At 37.7% G+C, this 20,020-nt stretch overlaps 1 protein-coding gene across 3 annotated transcripts in view; it reads left to right on the plus strand.

The window, feature by feature from the left end:
* BCAS3 (BCAS3 microtubule associated cell migration factor) overlaps positions 1-20,020 on the plus strand; it is a 420,091-nt gene that overhangs the window by 71,996 nt on the left and 328,075 nt on the right. For all 3 annotated transcript variants that reach the window (XM_016203603.2, XM_016203611.2, XM_087826254.1), the window contains 4 exons: positions 3,386-3,493; positions 4,680-4,756; positions 15,185-15,261; positions 17,888-17,971. In XM_016203603.2, coding sequence (XP_016059089.1) covers positions 3,386-3,493; positions 4,680-4,756; positions 15,185-15,261; positions 17,888-17,971 — 346 coding nt within the window. The remainder of the gene's footprint in view (positions 1-3,385; positions 3,494-4,679; positions 4,757-15,184; positions 15,262-17,887; positions 17,972-20,020) is intronic.

The raw sequence follows: 20,020 nt of genomic DNA on the forward strand, positions 1-20,020 counted from the left end.
ATTAGTTTAACATAATTGTCCATATACTACTTTATGGAAAGAAATTAATTTGATAGATTAAAATATAAACAGTAAATCATAACTTCAGTTACAGTGCTGAAATTTAATTTTCTACCTGATACTTTGAAGTAGTACAATGGCAGAAGGACAAACTTTTATAATTTCAATTAAAAAATTTGGAAATTCGGTCTGGTCTTTGGACTTGCACTTGAATCTAAAGGTCATTGTGTGCGAAGAGGGACAAGATATGTATTGATTATCCATTCCTCTTGGGAATAGATAAATTAGGACGGACCTTATGCCTTAAGACAACAGACAGCATCTCACAGTTTCTGCAGCTCGTCAGTCCAGGCGCAGCTACCCGGTCCCGAGCTTAGGGCCTTACAAGGCTGCTGTCAGGGTGTCGGCCTAATTGGGTTCTGTCTGTAGGCTTGACTGGGAGCGAATCCACTTCCAGCCTTCGGTTCATTTCTTTGCGGGTTCAGGACTGAGGGCCCTGGTGTCCTGCTGGCTCCTTGCTGGAGGCCTCCTGTGCTTCCTTGACGTGGAGGCTTCCCCCACCTGGCCGCTCCCTTAGTCAGGCCACCGAGGAGTCTCTAGTGGTGACTTCAGGGAGGGTGGGGACTAGTGAACTGAAGGGGGATGAGGAGCATTTCTGAGGCACTGGGAGTGTTTTTCCCTATCTGGGTGGAGCTACATATGTCTGTCTGTCTGTCTACCTTATGAAAATTCACCAAGGTGTTCACCGTAGGTGGGTACATTCTTTACGTATGGTTTAGTATTCCTTTATTTAAAAATAATTATAAAACATAAAACAACTGCCAATGGCTTAGATTTTTCAGTGTCTGCTTTTCTACTTTGGAACCAGTTCTCTGATCAGTACGACTCTAACAGAAGCGAGTGATAGGCACATCTATATCCCACCACTTTCACCACAGGTCCCAGTGCCGCCTCTGGCCTGACTAACAGGGAGGGTGTGGGAAAGAGCCTGGCCCCTTAGGTTGCCCACTCGCCTTGGGGTGGTGGGTGGGACCTCCTGTGAAGTCGCTGGTGGCTGGCGGATCCTTTAAGGGAGCCTATGGGCAGGAGTATTGCGAGGTTTCAAAAGAAGCAGCAGCGCTTGGAGCTGGGAGGGCGTCGTTGCAGTCATCCTGAAGATTAGAGGTGTGGAGGTGGGGATGGAACAGAGACCTTGAGCACAAAAACCACCAATGGAATATGGACTGGATGGAGGGCGAGGTGTATGAAAGAAGGAAATGTAAACTAAATATTTAAAAAATTGGGTCCATATTACGTGGGGCTTTATTTGCCTAGATAAAAGGTCAAACTTGATTCTATGGCTGTGGGGCATCATTGATAGATTCTGAAACAGGAATAAATGATCAGAAGTGTATCACTTAGTGAGACTTTGAACAAGATAGATAGATTTTTGAAGTTTGTAACTTTTGAGTGTGAGGTAATGGAATAGACCACAGGTCCCCAGGCTTATAATTCTTAATTGTGAGCACTTCAGAGGAAAGTAAATTCTGCTTTTGTTGGGTGGAGTCATCTATAAGTTGGTTAAATTGAATTGTTGATCATAAGCTGTTTTAATTTTTCTTCATTTTTCCCACTCTGCTCCTCTGATACGTAATTTCAGTTGTCTTGTTTTCTGGTGGCACTGTGGAGGGTGTACTAGCATACAAAGTAAAAGCTTATGTCATGCCTGTGTGTTTTAGTGGAACACGCGTCCTTCCTGTTCTGGGGCTCGCACACTGCTGATGTCACCGAGAGCTTCCTCAGCAGCCTGCCCATGGGGAAAATTAAGATGGTCTTGCTGTGTCCCAGGGAAATGGTCAAGGCTTTTAAAAAGAGAGAAAGTAGAGAACAAAAGGATATGTCAGGCGTGTACACAATTGTGTTATTGGCAGATAGCGTGACTCCTTTATGAATGTGTGACTTTCTGAAAACTCTTATTTGAAAGAATTACCTTTTTCTATTAGGCATTGAATAAGAGGGTTTTTCCACAGATAGAGTTTTTAGTTCTATCAAGATTTGTTCAGTCAACTCTGAACAGCCTTCATTGCATTTGTTTTGTCTACTTCCATTGAAGGCTTTCTGCAGGAAGAATCTCAGTTGTGACATTGTATGGATGCCAGTGAAATGATCAGAATTCAAGTTTCTAGTGTACCAGTAGCCGTAATGAGCTGCTAATTGAAGGTGACAAGCTGTGTTTCACTTCCCAGCTGGCCTGGCAAAATGTTAAATTTCATTCATTATTAACTCATTGCTTCTCAGCAGAGGGGTGGTTTAATTAGTTGGGAACATTAAGAAAAGAATTTTTGCCTTGTGGTAATTTTAGAGATTGAAGTTGAGGTTTTACTAGACACCCCCCCCCCCCCCCCAGTTTTGCCAGTTGTATACAGTCATGTAAGTATCCAACATAATCAAGACACAACAATATTTTCATCACCCCAAAAATATTCCCATGCCACTTCATACTCTATAGTTTCCCTCCTTCCCTGGGCCCTGGCAGCCACTGATAGGCTTCCTGTTACAGCTTTGCCCTTCTAGCTTTGCACTGGAAGGGGCTCATACTTTTATGTCTGGACTTTTTTTTTTAACTGCATAATATTTTTGAGGTTCATCTCTGTAGTTATGTGGATAATTTGTTTTTTAAAATATATTCAGTATATGATATTGTTTTAAAATTTCATTTTATAATTGTCCTTAATTTATAAAAATACAGGTGCTACTGTATCTAGTGACCTTGGTAAATTCATATATTATTTCTAATTCTAATGGTTTGTCTTTTTTGTGGGATTGTCTGAATATATAGTTCTACTTACAGATTTCAGCTATTATTGGGTTTTATACTTAGACAATCAAGTCATCAGCAAATAATGGCAGCTTTGTTTCTTCCTTGTAGTAATTTCTTTTTGTGCCTTATGTACAGGACCTTTTAAACTGTGTTTAGTGCAAGTGGCAATAATGAGCATCCTTGCCTAGATCCTGACTTTAGGGTGGAAGTTTTCAGTATTTTACCATTATATGTGATTGCTAGCTTTTGTTTGTTAGTTTTCAGGTTATTTATCAGATTTTAATGATTAGGCTTTTAATTTTGTCAAGTGCTTTTCTGCATTTACTGAGATAACCTTAGGATTTTTCTTTTCTGAAGTACTAAGTGAATGCGTCGCACTGTTGTTGCTTTTCTTTTCCCCCTACTGGTTTTCTTTCCCCAGTTTTACATTCCTGCAATGAGGTGATTGGGGTATATTATGATCTGTTTTCAAAAGCTCGCATCGGTTTGCTTATATTAGTACAGGCTTTAAGGTTATTTTAACGAGACAACACAGGTCTGCTGGCCCTCCAGCCTTTGGAAAACCAATGACATTTGTCTTTCCAGCACCAGCCCACCCTACTGTTGCGTGGACCTCTATTCGCTTCGCACCGGGGAGACGGCCAAGTCCATCCAGTTTAAAACTCCCATTTACGACCTGCACTGCAGCAAGCGGTAAGCCTTCCCCGTGTTCTCCGTAAGGTAACATACCTGCCGGGCGTGGAGAGCTCCCCCGGTGTCACTGCCTGCCTTCAGTTCATTTAAAAAGAGAAAGTTGCAAAAACACCTCTGAATTCTGCTAAATGGAGTAACTCTTAAGATTTCTTAACGAACGTTGTACAATTTCTAGTCTTGACCCATTAGTGAATTTTGAGTTAAGTTTAGCGAATCAGAACCAGCATTTAGAAAATGAAATGGAAAAGAATAGAAAGTATCTGAGCAAACGTACAAAGGCGCTGAGGAATGATTTTATTTGTATCACCTGGCTTTCTAGTATATATAACCTATGTGCTTCTGTGTTTACTGGTTTATGAGATGAAATGTATTTTTCCTTTTAGCATTCATCAAGGCAAAGCATATATCTGAGTATGTTAAATATTTAACAGTAATTGTAACCTTTATTTGATTTTTAAAAATAACTTTGAAATTTGCCTGTTATGTCGATGTCTTGCAAGGAGCAGCTCTAAAGTGCAGTTTATAAGATAACTTTATTTGGGATATATTATAGGAATGTCAGTTTTAAAAAAGTTATAACTAAATTATTTGCCTAATTATTTGTAAATCTTGGGCTCTGGGAGAAATATAGTTCATATAGAGTCTGATTAAATTTTAATCTATTGAGTCAATCAAATGACTCATTTATGCTGAATAATAGTTGTCTGAGTTTTCTTTCTGTCTTTTTTGCTCCTGTGTTGGGAAATTCAGCAATAATTCTAAGTGACAAGTTACATAAATCCATTTTATGTTCAGTCCCAGGACTTTGAGCCAGAAGTGGAAAAACACTTTTAGTAAATAGCAAGCAATTTATTGATCTCATACATTCGTAATGAAGATAGATTGATTTGATTTATAATGAGTGAAGATAAAGTTTTGTTCAGAGGGAAACATTTTTTTGAGATGTAGGTTACTCTCTGTCACTCTTTTTCCTCTAATGTCTCTCTTGATTATTAAGGATTTTATGGTTATATTTTTACATTTTATGAGGCAGATGTTTCTAGTGTAAACATATAAGAAATGCTTGATTTTTTTTTTAAGTTGTAAGGATAGATACTTGTTTAAATCTAGATGATTTAACTTATTTATGATTCAGTTCATACATTGTCACGGTCACATTTTCTTTTATGTTTCTCTCTAATTTTAGGATCCTCGTCGTAGTCTTACAGGAGAAAATCGCTGCCTTTGATAGCTGTACTTTCACAAAAAAATTTTTTGTCACAAGTACGTACCAACTTGATGTATTTTCTATTATATGCGTTTGAGTTTATACTATTTACTTGATAGAATCAGCAAGCTAATTGTAATCATAACATCAGTATTTCATGGCATTCTATTTTTGGTAGATTCCTGTGTTTCTGTTGAGGTCTTATTTAGCACTATAATTTTATAGTATGTATTTTCAACCCACAACACTTTTTCCTCATATTTCTAAGCAAGCCTTGTACTGTATTGCCTCCGTAGCTCTCCTTGAGTAGCTGTGATTAATTTAGGTCCCTGTAGCTATGTTGTACTTTCAAAGCAGTTGTTTAATTAATTGTCATAACATGCTTGAGGTAACTGTATTATTGTATGTGAGGGATTTGAATCTGGGTGAAATGTGTATCTGTCTCTCTCCCTCCTCCTTTCCCCACCTCCTACGACTTCTACTGCTGCCTAGAAGTGCAGAAATAAGCATAGAATATGGACCTAAACACACACATGCACACACACTCACACACACGTAGAGAGGGAGAGGGAAAGGGAGAGGGATTTTTTTTAGGTAATGGACCAGTCTAAGATTTGTAGGGCAAGCCAGAAGGATGGAAACTCCAGCAGGAATTGATTAGAATTTTTTTTCTACTATAGTCTAGAAAAAGCAGTAGTCTTCACTCTCATTTTTTAATGTTTTAACTTCTACATTTCACCATTGAAGCTATAGCTATTTTTCCAGAGTCTGATATGTATGCGCTCAGACTCGGTTCTGTTGGAACAGATCTCAATTTTGTTATGACCAGGCAATCCCAGTCATGGTCCTACATCTCCTGAAAAAGTGCAGCTCTACACAGTATTCATCAGTATTCATCACTGGATAGCAGACAGTGTTCCTTTCTGTAAGAGTTCATGTTCTTGATATAATTAATACATTATAGTCTACCTGTAAGGGCATAGATTACATACTATTTTTATATTACATATAACATAATATAATAACTCACTATAATACATAGTTTATCATTTTGTAAACTATGAAGAAAAATATGAGAGCCTATCTCCTTGAGCTTGTACTCATTTCTCTCAGAGATCTACACAGATAATAATGGAGATCATAGTTATTGAGATTTTTTTTTTTTTTTTTATCACAAAGCCTAATGTACACCATTCACAAATTTACATTAGTATCTCCAGGCCGTTGGCTGGCACAATGTAGGATTTTATTAAATATTTCTTGAACAAATGAGTACATTAGCCCAGTTATCAGTCAGTTATTTTATGCTGATCAGAAATTTAGTGAAGCTTTAATAATTATTAAATGTAGATAATTAGATAGGATCTTCTATTGTTATATGATAAATTTAAAAATGTCGGGGAGCATATATTTGTTAACATCTTTATTCACAAATGTAGTATATACATGACATGGGAGCTTTGTCTATTCTATGACCTGTTTTAGTTTTTAATTTTTTTTATACAGGTCTTATGCACTAATATATTACATTCTGTTTGTATTGCTCATCATTATAATTAAAACAATGAGAGAAATAGGCCTAAGGAACCATGTGTGAATGTAGCCATTTCTTTCAAATATGTGGGTTACAGAGGAGTGAATCAGAACAGAATATGAACATTTCAGCCAGATTCAGATGCCAGGTATTCCTGAGCATTTGTCTTTACATCTTATCAATAATCTGCTGTTCATTGTTAGTCAGAGATTTGTGTGTCTTGGCTTCTGCAAAATCAGACATCTCTGTTGTGACTCCATTTTAACTTTATTCTTAGAGTCTATATTTCCTGTGTGTGTGTGTATTTTTTTTTAGATTCTACATATAAATGAAGTTATATGGTATTTGTCTTTCTCGTCTGACTTATTTCATTTAGCATAATATCCATATTGTCACAGATCATAAAATTTTATTCTTTTTAATGGCTAAGTACTATTCCATTGTGTGTGCATCATATAGTCTCTATCCATTTTTCTATCGATGGCCACCTAGGTTGCTTCCATATCTTGGTGATGGTAAATAGTGCTGCAGTGAACATAAGGGTGCGTATAGCTTTTCAAGTTCGTGTTTTTGTTTTCTTTGAATAAATGCCCAGAAGTAGAATTGCTAGGTCTTCTGGTAGTTCTATTTTAAATTTTTTGAGGAACTACCATACTGTTTTTCATAGTAGCTAAGCCAATTTACAATCCTTTTAACAGTGTATGAGAGTTCCCTTTTCTTCATATCCTAGGCAACGTGTACTTTGACTTTTTGATAATAGCTGTTCTGACAGGTGTGAGGCCATAGGTATCTCACTGTGGTTTTCATTTGCATTTCCCATGTAACTAGTGAAGTTGAGCATCTTTTCATATGTCTTTTGGCATTTATATGTTTTTGGAAAAGTGTCTGTTCAGGTCCTGTGCCCATTTTTTAATTGGAGTGCTTGATTTGTTGTTGTTGAGTTGTATGAGTTGTTTACATATTTTGGATATTAGTCCCTTATTTGAGTGTTATTTGCAAATATCTTCTCTTATTTGGTTGGTTGTCTTTTTGTTTGGTTGGTGGTTTCCTTTGCTGTACAGAAGCTTTCTAGTTTGATGTAGTCCTGCTTATTTATTTTTGCTTTTACTTCCCTTGCCTTTGGGGATCAAATTTATAAAGTTCCTCTTTGAGACCAAGATCCATAAATTTAGTACCTATGTTTTTTTCTATATATTTTATTGTTTCAGATCTGATATTTAGGTCTTTGATCTATTTTGAGTTAATTTTTGTATATGGTGACAGATACCAGTCTAGTTTCATTCATTTGCCTGTGGCTTTCCAATTTTCCCAGTGCCATTTTTTGAAAAGGCCTGCTTTTCTCCATTGTATGCGTTTGGCTAATTTGTTGAAAACTAGTTTCCCATATAAATGTAAGTTTGTTTCTGGAGTCTCAATTCTATTCCATTGGTCTATGAGGATATTGTTTTCATTGTGCAAGCATTTAATTTCTAAAATACTTTGAAAAGCTCTTGTGTAACACAATTGTGAGCACCTTAGTTATGTATGAATCGGGACTGTAAAATTAGTAGAGACAGCTGTGTCCATCAGAGAAAGCATCTTGGGAATTTGTGCCAGAGGGTAGAAGGATCAGGTAAAGAGAGCAGATAGGGAACTGGGAAGGGAACGAAGCCAGTGTGATGAGAAAGGAGACACCTTTGTCTTTGGCTGTACAGAAAAGGTGGCCTTGAGCAGCTGTCTGATGTGGAAATCTAAAACCCATGTACTAAGAAAACAAAAGACAAGGACTGATAGATGTCATTAGCAGTCATTTCCAGTGTGCGCAAATTGAAAAGTAGATAGGAGGTCTCCAGAGAGACCGGAGGATTATACAGTGAGTAAGTAACTCTTCCCATTGGCCCCGTTTTTAGTTGGGGGAGGAGCATTTATTCCTATAGTCCTGATGTTACTTCTTAGTATTAGTATGTGTTCTTCATTTATGTTAATGATGAATTAGCAATGTAAGGAATGAATTTAAAGGATCTTTAAACGGCACAATTATTTTTAATTTTGGAAAGAGGAGCTTTTGTTGTTGTTGTTTAGAAGCAAATTGGCAAATTTTTAAAGAAGAGTATAGGACGTTAATGTGAGAACTAAGTCCAGTTCAAGTTAAAAGTCGAGTCTCTCCCTCCTCTTTTGGTTCCCCTCGTACATGCAGTGGCCTAGGCGGCCCGGTGTTTCACAGCCTGGTGCCCGATACGGTGGACACGCGGCGAATTTGTGCAGTGAACCAGCTTAGGACTTTCTTATTCCCTGAACTTTATTCCCACCCATTTAGCCTTGAATGTCAGTACTGTTCAACTCGTGTCGTTTCTTTTTCTTTTTTTAACATATACGATTAATTTATTGTCACGATACTTATGAAGACTTTATGGCAATGTGTAAAATGCTTATGAGATAATGTTAAGACAAGCTGAACACATACTTCTACTCATACTGTCAGGGAAAGTCTGAGTATCGCATAAGGCCAAAGAACGGTGATGTGCGCTAGAAACTGAAACGGATTTGATCTGTTGAAGTGTTAGAATGATGGATACATTTTCATGTTTATTAATTTTTATTTCTGTTAATATTTTATGTATCCTATAACAAATATGTTTTAAATTAAAATTAAAATGACTTTAGTTCAGATTGTGTGTACGTCTGCAAGCAGCAGGTTGAAATGGCATGATCAGCTCAGCCATTAATGCTTCCTCTAACGAGTCAAGGCGTTTGCATTATGTACAGCAGACAGTATTTTTCCCATTGAAGAAAATAGAAAATATTTTATGATGTCCAAAATGTTTTGACATTTTTTAGCTCATTTTTAAAATCAGTGTTAGTTGGTAATGATTAGTTTACTAAATTGAGCAATTTAACTCTATTTGTTATTTGGAATAACAGTGATTATTTATTTCCAAATTTTTCTATAATGAGTATATAACTAGAAGAAAAGTCTTCAAAACAACACAAGCTGTAATATTGTATGATTCCAAGTATAGCCGTATGCCACTTAGCATGGGGATATATTCTGAGAAATGCATCTATTCTGTTCCACTGATCCGTCTCTCTCTTCTTTTGTCAGTGTCACACTGTCTTGATACCGTAGTCTTAAGACAGGTAGCAACATGGAGGGATCTTGAATGCACATTACTAAATGAAGTCCACCTGAGAAGGCTACATACTATATGATTCTACCTATATGACATTATAGGAAATACATCTCCAAAACTATGGCGATAGTTAAAAGATCAGTGGTTGCTGGGGGAATGGGAAGGGCAGAGATGATAAGTGGGCACAGAGGATTTTTAGGGTGGTGAAAATACTCTGTCATATTACAGTGATGGGTATATGTCATTATACATTTATCCAACCCATAAAATGTACAGTGCCAAAAGTTTGTCTTAGGGCTTGCTTTTGGCATTGACATTGGCAGAATAATAGATGAATCAGTGGAACAGAATACAGAGCACTGAAATAGATCTTTCACAGATGAGCACAAGGGAGCAAAGGTATCTTCAGCAGAAGGTGCTTGAACAAGTGGACATTCGTGTACTAAAAATGGAATCTAGATATAGTCCATACATCCTTCGCAAAAATTAACTCAACTTAATCACAGACCTAAGTGCAGTACACAGACGTATAAAATGTGTAGACTATAACAAGAGGAAACCTAGATGACCTTAGGTATGGTGATGACTTTAGATACAATACCAAAGGCACAACCTGATTAAAACTATGGGCCAAAGACCTTAACAGACACCTCAGCAAAGAAGATACTCAACAACATGGCAAGCAAGCATATGGAAAGATGCTCCACATCGTAGGTCATCAGTGAAGTTACAGTGAAAACAACAATGAGATACCATTAGACAAGCCAAAATGCAGAATACCGACAGCACCAAATGCTGGCAAAAATGCAGAGCAACAGGAAAGCTCATACATTGCTGGTGGGAATGCAAAGTGGCACAGCCACTCTGAAGGACAGCTGGGCAGTTGCTCACAAAACTAGACATACTCTTACCATAACCATCCAGCTGTTGCACTCCGTGGTATTTACACAAAGGAGCTGAAAACTTACGTCCACTTAAAAAACCTGCACATGGTGTTTATAGTGGCTTTATTCAAATTGCCAAAATGTAGGAGCCACCAAGTTGTCCTTCAGAGGGTGAGTGGGTTAATAAACTGGTGTGTTCAGACAGTGGAATGTTATTCTTCGTTTCTTTCTATTGCTGAATAATAGTATGTATAATAACACATTTTATCTATGTATCAATTGATGGACATTTAGTTTGTTTCCATTTTGGGGGGATTATGAATAATGCTTTCTTGAATGAAAGGTTTTTATGGGGAAATACATTTTCATTTCTTTTGGGTATAAGTATTTGTGTGGACATGTATTTTTATTTCTCTTGGGTATGTGCCAAGGAGTCAGATTGCTGGGTCATATGGTAATTCTCTCCTGCTCTATTTGAAGAGCTGCAGGTAGAGTGATTGCACCATTTTACATAACCGCCAGCAGTGTCTGAAGGTTCCAGTTTATAGCCATCCTATTAGTCTCGTGAAGTGGTATCTGATTGTAGTTTTAATTTGCATTTCCCTCATGGCTCATGATGTTGGCATCTTCTCACGGCTTGTTCTCCGTCGTATACCTGCTTTGTCAAGTTTTATATTGACTTGTATTTTCCTTATTGTAATAGTTTTCTGTATATTCTAGATACAGTCAGTTGTCAGGTACATGTTTTGCAAAACTCGAATTCTCTAAGTTGTCTTTTTCTTGGTGGTGTCCCTTGAGGCACAAAAGTTTTAGTTTTGATGAAGTCCTATTTATCTATTTTTGAAAATTGCTTGTTATTTTTAGAGTCATATCTAAGAAAGCATTGCCTAACCTAAGGTTATGAAGATTCACCACCGTATTTTGTTACAAGAGCTTAATACTTTTCGCTTTTTCGTTTTTTAAACTATTTTTGTTGTTGACACTATTACAGATGCCCCCCCCAAGACTCCCTCACCCTCCCACCCCCCGTCTCTGCCCACCTCCCCTTCCCTCTGACACTAACTGTTGTTAGTGTCTGTGGGTTATGCATATATGTTCTTAAGCCTCTGACTCATTTAGAGTTAATTTTTGTATGCTGTGTGAAGTCAGGGTTCAGTTTAATTATTTTACATGTGGATATCCAGTTGACCCATCATCATTTGTTGAAAAGACTACTCTTTCCCCCATTCACTTGTCTTGGTACCCTTGTTAAAAGTCAGTTGACCATAAATGCAGACATCAGGTTGTGTGTTTTTTCCCCCCGAAAGGATCTGAAATCTTTTGAGTTTATCCTTACCAAGAAAAATAAGTCAGAGTGTTAACAGAGAGTAGTTAAATTCTTTGTTTTTCAAAACGAGTTCGGCTCAACTCTCCGTTAGGACCCAGATTCTGGAATGGTGCCATCTAAATTGTATCAGTCTCATGTGCTTTTTAAATTAGTAGTGGAAGAATCTTCGTTTAGTGTGCTTCTTTTGGGTTATACCTTTATTTAAATTTGGAAATCTGAGTTTTTTAATATCTAGTTCTCTTTTACTTTGTTCACAAACATTGTAAACATGTTAGGATTAGTCCTAAATATTATAGCGGTTTGGGTTTTTTTCTCCCTTCACTTGTTTTTGAAGTTTAGCTGGAAGCAACAGTTAATCTTTAAAGGAGTCATGCTTATAAAGTTGGGATAGTGCTGAGTGGCTGATGTTCTGCTGATTCCAGCTGTAAAATGTTTTTGAAGAGAAGAAAAACAATTTGCTTTTGTTCCAATACACTATAATTCTTGAGGTCCACTGAGTTTCTAAAAACATTGACTCAAAAAGTAAAATAAAGAATTGTTAACTGTGTTTTTCCTTAGTATCCTTTTGTTTTAGAAAGGAGAAGATATTTATTAGGATCTAGTGAGGCAAAGAGGTTATCAGAATTGAGAGTTAGATTGTGTTGACTTTAAATTTCAGGAAATTAGCTACCTCTTATGCAATACCACAATTCACAAGTATTTATTCTTATTTACTTATTTATTTATTTATTTATTTAAATGACATTTAAAGGGGAAACTTTCTTATGGACCTTTCTCATTTCTCTAGCTTTAAAAATACCTGTGGAATATACGTATACACATATACAAAAGTACATTTTTGTATGAGTAAGATTAGTGTACTCAATGGGGGTATACTAATGAAATCTATTATCTAAATACGACATACTAGTTGTTGGAATGTGTTGCCTTTGTACTATTTTAGTGGGCCTTTGTCCTGTGTGTGTGTCCATAATATTTGTCCATAATTAGCGCTGAGTGGATACGGTAATATGCCAGTCACTCAGAGGTCAATTTTCCCAAAACCCCAAATATCCCAAATACACCCCTTTAAACTCTGAAATAAATTTTTAAAAAAATGATGTGTAAAAATTGGAAAGCTCCAGATGCCTTTTTATATATATATATATATGATGTGAACCTTCTTTTAGGGTCATTGTCTTTTTTGTAAGTTTTTAAATCTCCTTTAGAAACAAAATCTCAAAGTAGATGGAGGTGAAGGAGGCGAAGCGAACACTCCTGTCTAATGGAAGCAGCACCAGTGCGCGCTCCTCAGTGCTCGCGAACACCCCTAACCTTTCAGAACGATGACTGTTGCTCTCACAAGGCTCTCTGAATTCAGGGAACCGTGGAATATACATTTCAAAAAGATTTCTCTTAAAAATGGCTTTAAAATAAAGCATCTGGCTCTTAGCTGAGCATACTATTTGACTATTTGAAAAATTTTCTATGTAGATGACTTTTTGGCCAGTACCTTATAAATATGCTTTAATTTAGGTGCGTTGTTTAATTTACTCACACATCTTTATTAAGCTGTTTTTCAGGCATTGTTCTAGGCAGTAGAGATTCCACAATGAACAGAAAAGACACAAATCCTTGCCCTTAACACATCCCTCTAATCAAGTGGGAGGAAGGCAGAAAATAAAGAAACAAAAATAATAAGTATACCATTTTACAGATGGGTTACATGTATTAAAAGTTTTTTGTAATCTTCACTTGATATATTTTTTATTGATTTTGGGGAAAGGGGAGGTGTGGGGAGGGAGGAAGGGAGAGAGAAAACAAAACCACATCAGCCTGAGAGAGAAACATCTACCGGTTGCTTCCCATACACGCCCCGCCAGGCACTGAACCCGCGGCCCGGAGTGTGCCCTGAGCCGGCCCGGAACGCGCCCCCTTCCAGCGTGCGGGCCGACGCTCAGCCAACCGGCCACACCGGCCAGGGCGAATTATTTTCATTTTTGATAGTAAATGTCAAAGTAGTTAATTATTTTCTTTTTTTAAAATTAATGTCTGCTTTTGAATACACTGTCCTACATCGATTATTCCTTTTAGGATCAGTAGCGTAGACTGGGACCTTCTGCTAGGTAGCAGGTGTGCGAGCAGTGCAGCTTGCAATTTAGAAATGCTGTATTTTGCTATTACGCTTATGTGTTTCACGTAATTTTTTTTTTTTTTTTCCGCATGGGAAGAAAAGGTTAATATAAATCTTGTTTGCCTCATGATCGTATAAGTTTAGATTTCAAATTGAGACTTAAACTGTGAAATAGATAACTTCAGCTTGATACCCTAGTGTACGTTTTAGAGAAGAACATTTGTGAAAATATTAACTAGATACTTTTGGAATGATAAACCAGGAGTGCCTTAGGTTAGGCCCTTTGCAGTCTTTGATTCTGCAGTCTTTCGACTAGTCGCTTTGAAGCAGTTCTGTGAAAACAGAAACAGACTCACAGATACAGAGGACAGACTGGATGCCAGAGGGGAGAGGGTTGGGAGACTGGGTGGAAAGGTGAAGGGAGTGAGAAGTAGAGGGTGGTGGTTGCAGAACACCCCGGGGATGACAGAACAGCACGGGGACATAGTCACTAATATTGTAATAACTGTGGATCGTGCCAGCTGGGTACTGGAACTATCGGGGCGAACACTTTGTAAAATATATCATTGTCTAACCACTATGCTCTACCTCTGAAACCAATACAAAGTAATTTTGAATGTAAACTTTAATTGACAATTTTTTTTTAAAAAAGCAGTTTTGTGATATGGCAGAATATTACTTTGTGTAGTTGACAGATGAGGGTGACAGCCTCGAGAGACTTTATTGGTACAGCCAGGAGAGGAGAGGAGAGGAGAGCCTCTGGGATGACAGGCATCACTTACTTGACTAAGTTTTGTGTTTCTTGGTTAGTAGAACTCCAGAAGATAGCATTGGTGTTTCCATGCCTCAATTGTGCCCACTGTCAGGAATATGGGATTTCTTCTTGTTGAACGAACCTCAGAATAATCCTTTCTACTGTTTTGTTACTGGCTAGACTGGAGACAAGAAGAATGAAACTGAGTGCTTAAGGCAGACACGTGGGCTGTGTGAATAGTTTGCCGGCATCTTTCTAGTGGGGCACCCTCTCTGGATTACTCCTCTGTGGCCCCAGACTTAAGCGCTTGTCCCCACCTCCCCCCCATAGTATTTTCATTCCTTTTAGGTGTATGTCTTCTTTATCTTTTGCCCTTAAATTCCCCAACCAGCTGTATCCTTCAAACACTGTTGCTTCATTTATGAAGCTGCAGACCTATGAACTTCAAATGTCTCTTCTTAGCCCCTCTCCCTTGTTCTACAAAGTAACTATAAAATGCACAGTGTTTATGAAAAGTGATCACCAGTTCTTCTCAGATTTGCTTCTTATTTGAATAAAGTCAAAACCAAAGGAAAACTGTAGAGGAAAAAATATAGGACCTCATTTAGCTATTAAAATAATGACTAGTATTATGGGAGTTTTATGTGAAACTTGAAAAAAATGAAAGCATTTGTTTGTTCTGTTTTAATGGCATCACAATATGGTGCACCAACAGAAAACTTATTAAGACATTTCTCAATATTGCCATTTGACATTTTCCAGGCTGCTATCCCTGTCCAGGGCCCAACATGAACCCTATTGCTCTCGGGAACCGCTGGCTCGCGTATGCAGAAAACAAGGTAAGGCAGGGCCCACGTTTGGATTGTTGGTAATGGAGCAAGTGTTCCCGAATTTTCCCAAAGTGATTACCAACCAGTAATGAGCATTTTACTTATTAGTTTGTTTTCTTTGATTTGGTTTTAGTTGGACACCCAATAATTGTCCTGTCTCTCTTCTTGCTTAAGATCATTATTTGGACAGAACTGTAATTTTCTACGTTTAGTTTTATAGAGAACTTGACTCCATTAATTGTAAAACATAGCATTGATACTACCAGAGTAGTCTCTTTGTAGTTAGGAGTCAGGAGGCAGGAATGACTTCTGTCTTTATTGGCAGATTGGGAACCCGAGGCATAGAGTAATTTCATTTACTTTAACTATTTGTCTACAACTAAATCTAAACAAGGGTTCAGCCATTTGTCTTAATAATTAAATCACAGATGCTCACATTTTGTTGAATTTTCCAGTTATTTCATTAATTTCTTTTTAAAAATATGTCTTTATTGATTTCAGAGAGTGGAAGGGAGAGGGCTAGAGAGAGATAGAAACATCGAAGATGAGAGAGTCATTGATTGGCTGCCTCCTACATGCCCCCCACTGGGGATCGAACCCGCAACCCAGGCATGTGCCCTGACCAGCAATTGAACTGGTTCGAACCTCAATCTCCTGGATCGTAGGTCGATGCTCAACCACTGAGACACGCTGGTTGGGCTAGTTCATTAATTTTATTTGTTGATTAAGGTCATCATAGTAAATGAAGATATTATATTTATACACTGAAAGTTTTGTATATGTCCAAATCAAAGCAAAAGGCATATTTGAATTTTCAGAAAGAAAAAGCGAAATTCTTTCTATGCTATTTGTTGCTCTACATGTGAATGAATATAGAACGAAATCTAAAAAAAATTCAACTTCAAAGAAGATTATAATTTTTTTTGTTTTTTTTCTGGTGTTTTAAAAAATATTTATTGAATAGTTTTTTACACAAGCCTGGATATGGTAAGTACAAGAAGTAGTTTTAGAAACCACAGAGCAAATAAGTCCCTACCCTTTGGGATTTACAGAATTACCTAAGGCAGAAAAAAGATGGTATTTCCAAGATAATGTCTTTCCTAGCATTTGCGGCAGGAGGCAGCAGAGGGATAATTAATTCTTTTGAATGTTTGTGAATGAATGAATGACTAAGGGAGGGAGAGAGTGAGATTCTTTTTATTAACTAAAACAGTCATTTTCAAACTCTCTATTTTCCCTTATGTGAAACCACACTTGCTGCTGATCACCTGTCATTTGGAAAATTCCTCACCACTGACCTTGAACTTGACGTGAGCCACCATTGAGTGTGGCAGTGGGATGTCTCATGTCAGACTTTTAAAGCTATTTCATCATAACATATGTATTGCTATTGCTTTGAGGGATTGCTTTTTCATACAACGTTAGTGAAGAAGAAAACTTTGATTTTAGAATAAAAGATTAAAAGGTTTACACATGAATCTTTATCAAATGACCTGGTTTTAAATGACATAAAGTGTTTTTGTTCTTATGTTTTGGGAGAGGTAGATTCTTTCTGAACTCTATGGGCTTGCAGTAATTTATATCACAACATGGAGCTGTTCTAATGCTCAATTGTTGTTATTTCATTAAAAATTAGAATGCGCCCTGGCTGGTGTGGCCCAGTGGTAGATCATCGGCCCCAGCACCGAAGGGTCTCGGGTTTGATTCCCTGTCAAGGGCACATACCTGGGTTGCAGGTTCGATCCCCAGCGCAGGTTGGGAGGGTGCCTGTGGGAGGCAACCAATTGATGTGTCTCTCTCACATCAATGTTTCTCTCCCCTTCTCTCTCTCCCTAAAAATCAACGGAAAAAATATCCTTGGGTGAAGATTGACAGCAACAAAAAATTTGAATGTAAAAATTTGGCAGTGTATATATATTAAACTAAGTTTAGGGAATGTAGGAGCAGTGGAGAATTTAATTCCTGTTTATTTCTCAGCACATGAGAGAATCATGCTTGTAAAACTAGTGACTCACTTTGAAAATTGGCAGGTTGATAATATTTACATCAGACACGAATAAGGGCCCGTCTTTCTCATTCTGAGGGTAAAACTAGTGAGCCCTCGGAAGGATAGCTACTATGTGTCATGGTTGATTTATGCGTGATTCGTGCCACTTTTCCACTGACACAGTTGAAAATGAAAATACGGCACAATCTTTTGTCTCTCTCAAAAGTTTCCTTCTATAATCTTTATGTAGGAATTAAGAGGACAAAACCTCTAATTTGCTAGCATGTTAAATATTTAATGTTAGGAAGTCATGTCTAAGTCCTTTGATTATGTTTTTAAATTTTATTTGTGGAAAGGCTGCCAGAGCCCAAATTCTACTATTTCAGAGTTTATGAATTCTCCAAGACGATTCATCTTGTAATTAAAAATCGCACTGGAGCATGAAACGGCCTGAGTGGCACCAGTAGATTATAAAAAGGGCTAAAAGTGTCTGAGCCGGGCTTTTGGCTGTTTGTATGAAATATACTCGTGCAAACATTCCCACCCACCGCCATCGTTACGCCTGGTAAATAAGCTCTGGCCTAATAGCCCGTAGAGTTAAACAGTTTAATAGAAATGACTTTCTGGTTTCTCTCTCTCTTTTTCCAGTTGATTCGATGTCATCAGTCCCGTGGTGGAGCCTGTGGAGACAACATTCAGTCTTACACTGCCACGGTCATTAGTGCTGCTAAAGTGAGTATCCAGTAGTCTCCGGGAGTGGCGATTGTGCAGAGTAATCATCAAGTTTCTTCCCTGAATCGGACTGAGATGGTCTCTGCCCTTTTCATTCACAAGTGTAATAAATTTAAGTAGTCAGATTTATTTTGTCACTCATGAGAATTGGTGACTAAATGATTAGGCATTTAGTTTCTTAAGGTTCGTAAATAATACTTCAGCTTCTGTTGTAATGCTTATGGTGTTTATAGCGATCCAATTTTAGGTTAAAGTCTGTTATGTAATTAATCCCACTTTCAAAAGAAGCTGTCCACGTCCGAAGTGGTGACTTCTGGATTCTTTGTGTGTAATTTTTATTATTCTACCGACACTGATGTCCCTTTGCATCTTTGCACATTTATGGATCTTTTGGATGTGAAAAAATAGTATTCCTTACGAAAGCTCGAGTCCAATCCCTAGCACATTCAGATTCCTTTAAGTCACAGGCTGCCCCTTGCATGCCTGTCACGTGAGTTCTTTCTGTGTGCGCACTAGAGTTAATTTTGACGGTGGCTCGTAAACTTTATGCTGATTATAAGGTATTTTTATAATCACTATCCTTTTGAATTCTGCAGTATACAACAAAACAATTCTAATAATAGGGGTGACACAGCGAATCTAAATGACAGCGTGTAATAAAAAGCACAACTATTCAGAAAAGAACAACAGTTTAAAGCAAACCACAGGGAGGGAATCAAAGGTCACACTGTTTTTGTGTAAAACAAATACAAGAATACTACAGGGTCGATCGCAAATGCTTCCACGGTGCGCTGTAGAAAGTGCTCCTGGGTTTGATGAGAGGAGCATTAAATACTTCTCACTCAGAAGGTGAATTCTGGATGTCAGTGCTTACAGCAGTCTCTGTTTTGGATTTCAGAATCTTTATTAAAACAGTTGCTTACTTTGTGTATGCCAAAATCACGATGGTTATTCCAGCGAAGAGAAATCCGAGACAGAGCAATGAGGCAACATCAGGGGGACTCCGTTAGTTTACAATAGATCCGTTTCTCAGATATTGGAATCTTTTTATACTTAGGTGCCACACACTCCCATCAGGATAGCTTATTGTATTATCGGGTCGAACGGTTTCCAGTTGTGCGACGGAGGGCGGTTTTTCAGTTCTTCTTGGCCGGCACTGTTTTTGGAAAGTGACCTGCTTTGCTCAGGAACTGTTAAGCTGTTTAACTCTGGCCGCGTGGACTCGCTGGAGTGAGACGAGGCTAAACGCGCTTTGAAAAGAACAGGCTCCAACCTCCTGCTCTCGCCCCAGCGTGGGGAACTGTGAGGAGCCAGAGGAAACGGGCTGGTGGCGACACCCCCCAGTCAGTTCCCAGGGACCGCCGGTCACCGGTGAAATTAGTGCTAATTGAAATGCATTGTTAGCTCCGGCAGCGTCTAAAATTCTTCCATTAGCACTTGAATGAAGTGGTTAATGTTTAATTTTTGTTCATTGCTTTTTGCCTGATTTTAATGCTTATTCATGTTCTTGTTTGTGAGTTTATAAAATGAAGGGAAAATAGAACCGTGAACGTAAGCCACCCATTTCTTTTTTTTAAATTACAAATATTCTTCCATAGAATAAAAGAAGGGTCAGATGATTTCTAATCTTGTTTTGTGATGCACGATCACCTTGATACCAAAACTTGAGCATTATGAAAAAGGAAAACCGTAGTCCTGTCTTTCCTCATGAACATAGACAGGAAAAACCCTCAACAAAAAGCTAGCAGAAAAAAGGAAAAAAATATATATGGTAAGGATAATGCAGCACAATCCAGTTGGGAAAATTCCACACTGTAAGATTGGTTTGTTACTCAAAAGTCAATGAGTGTAACTTGCCACATTAACAGATTAAAGGGAAAAACAGATATGATTATCTCAATATATTTACAAAAACAGTTTGATAAAATCAAACATATATGCATGGATGAAATACTTTAGTGAATATTGATAACTTCTGATTCTCTAGAATTCAGTTTTTTTCAAATTACCAAATTGTTTAAATACAGTAAACATGGTTATTTCTAAGTA

Source organism: Miniopterus natalensis, chromosome 17 (assembly GCF_054644295.1).
Source record: "Miniopterus natalensis isolate mMinNat1 chromosome 17, mMinNat1.hap1, whole genome shotgun sequence".
NCBI lineage: Eukaryota > Metazoa > Chordata > Mammalia > Chiroptera > Miniopteridae > Miniopterus > Miniopterus natalensis.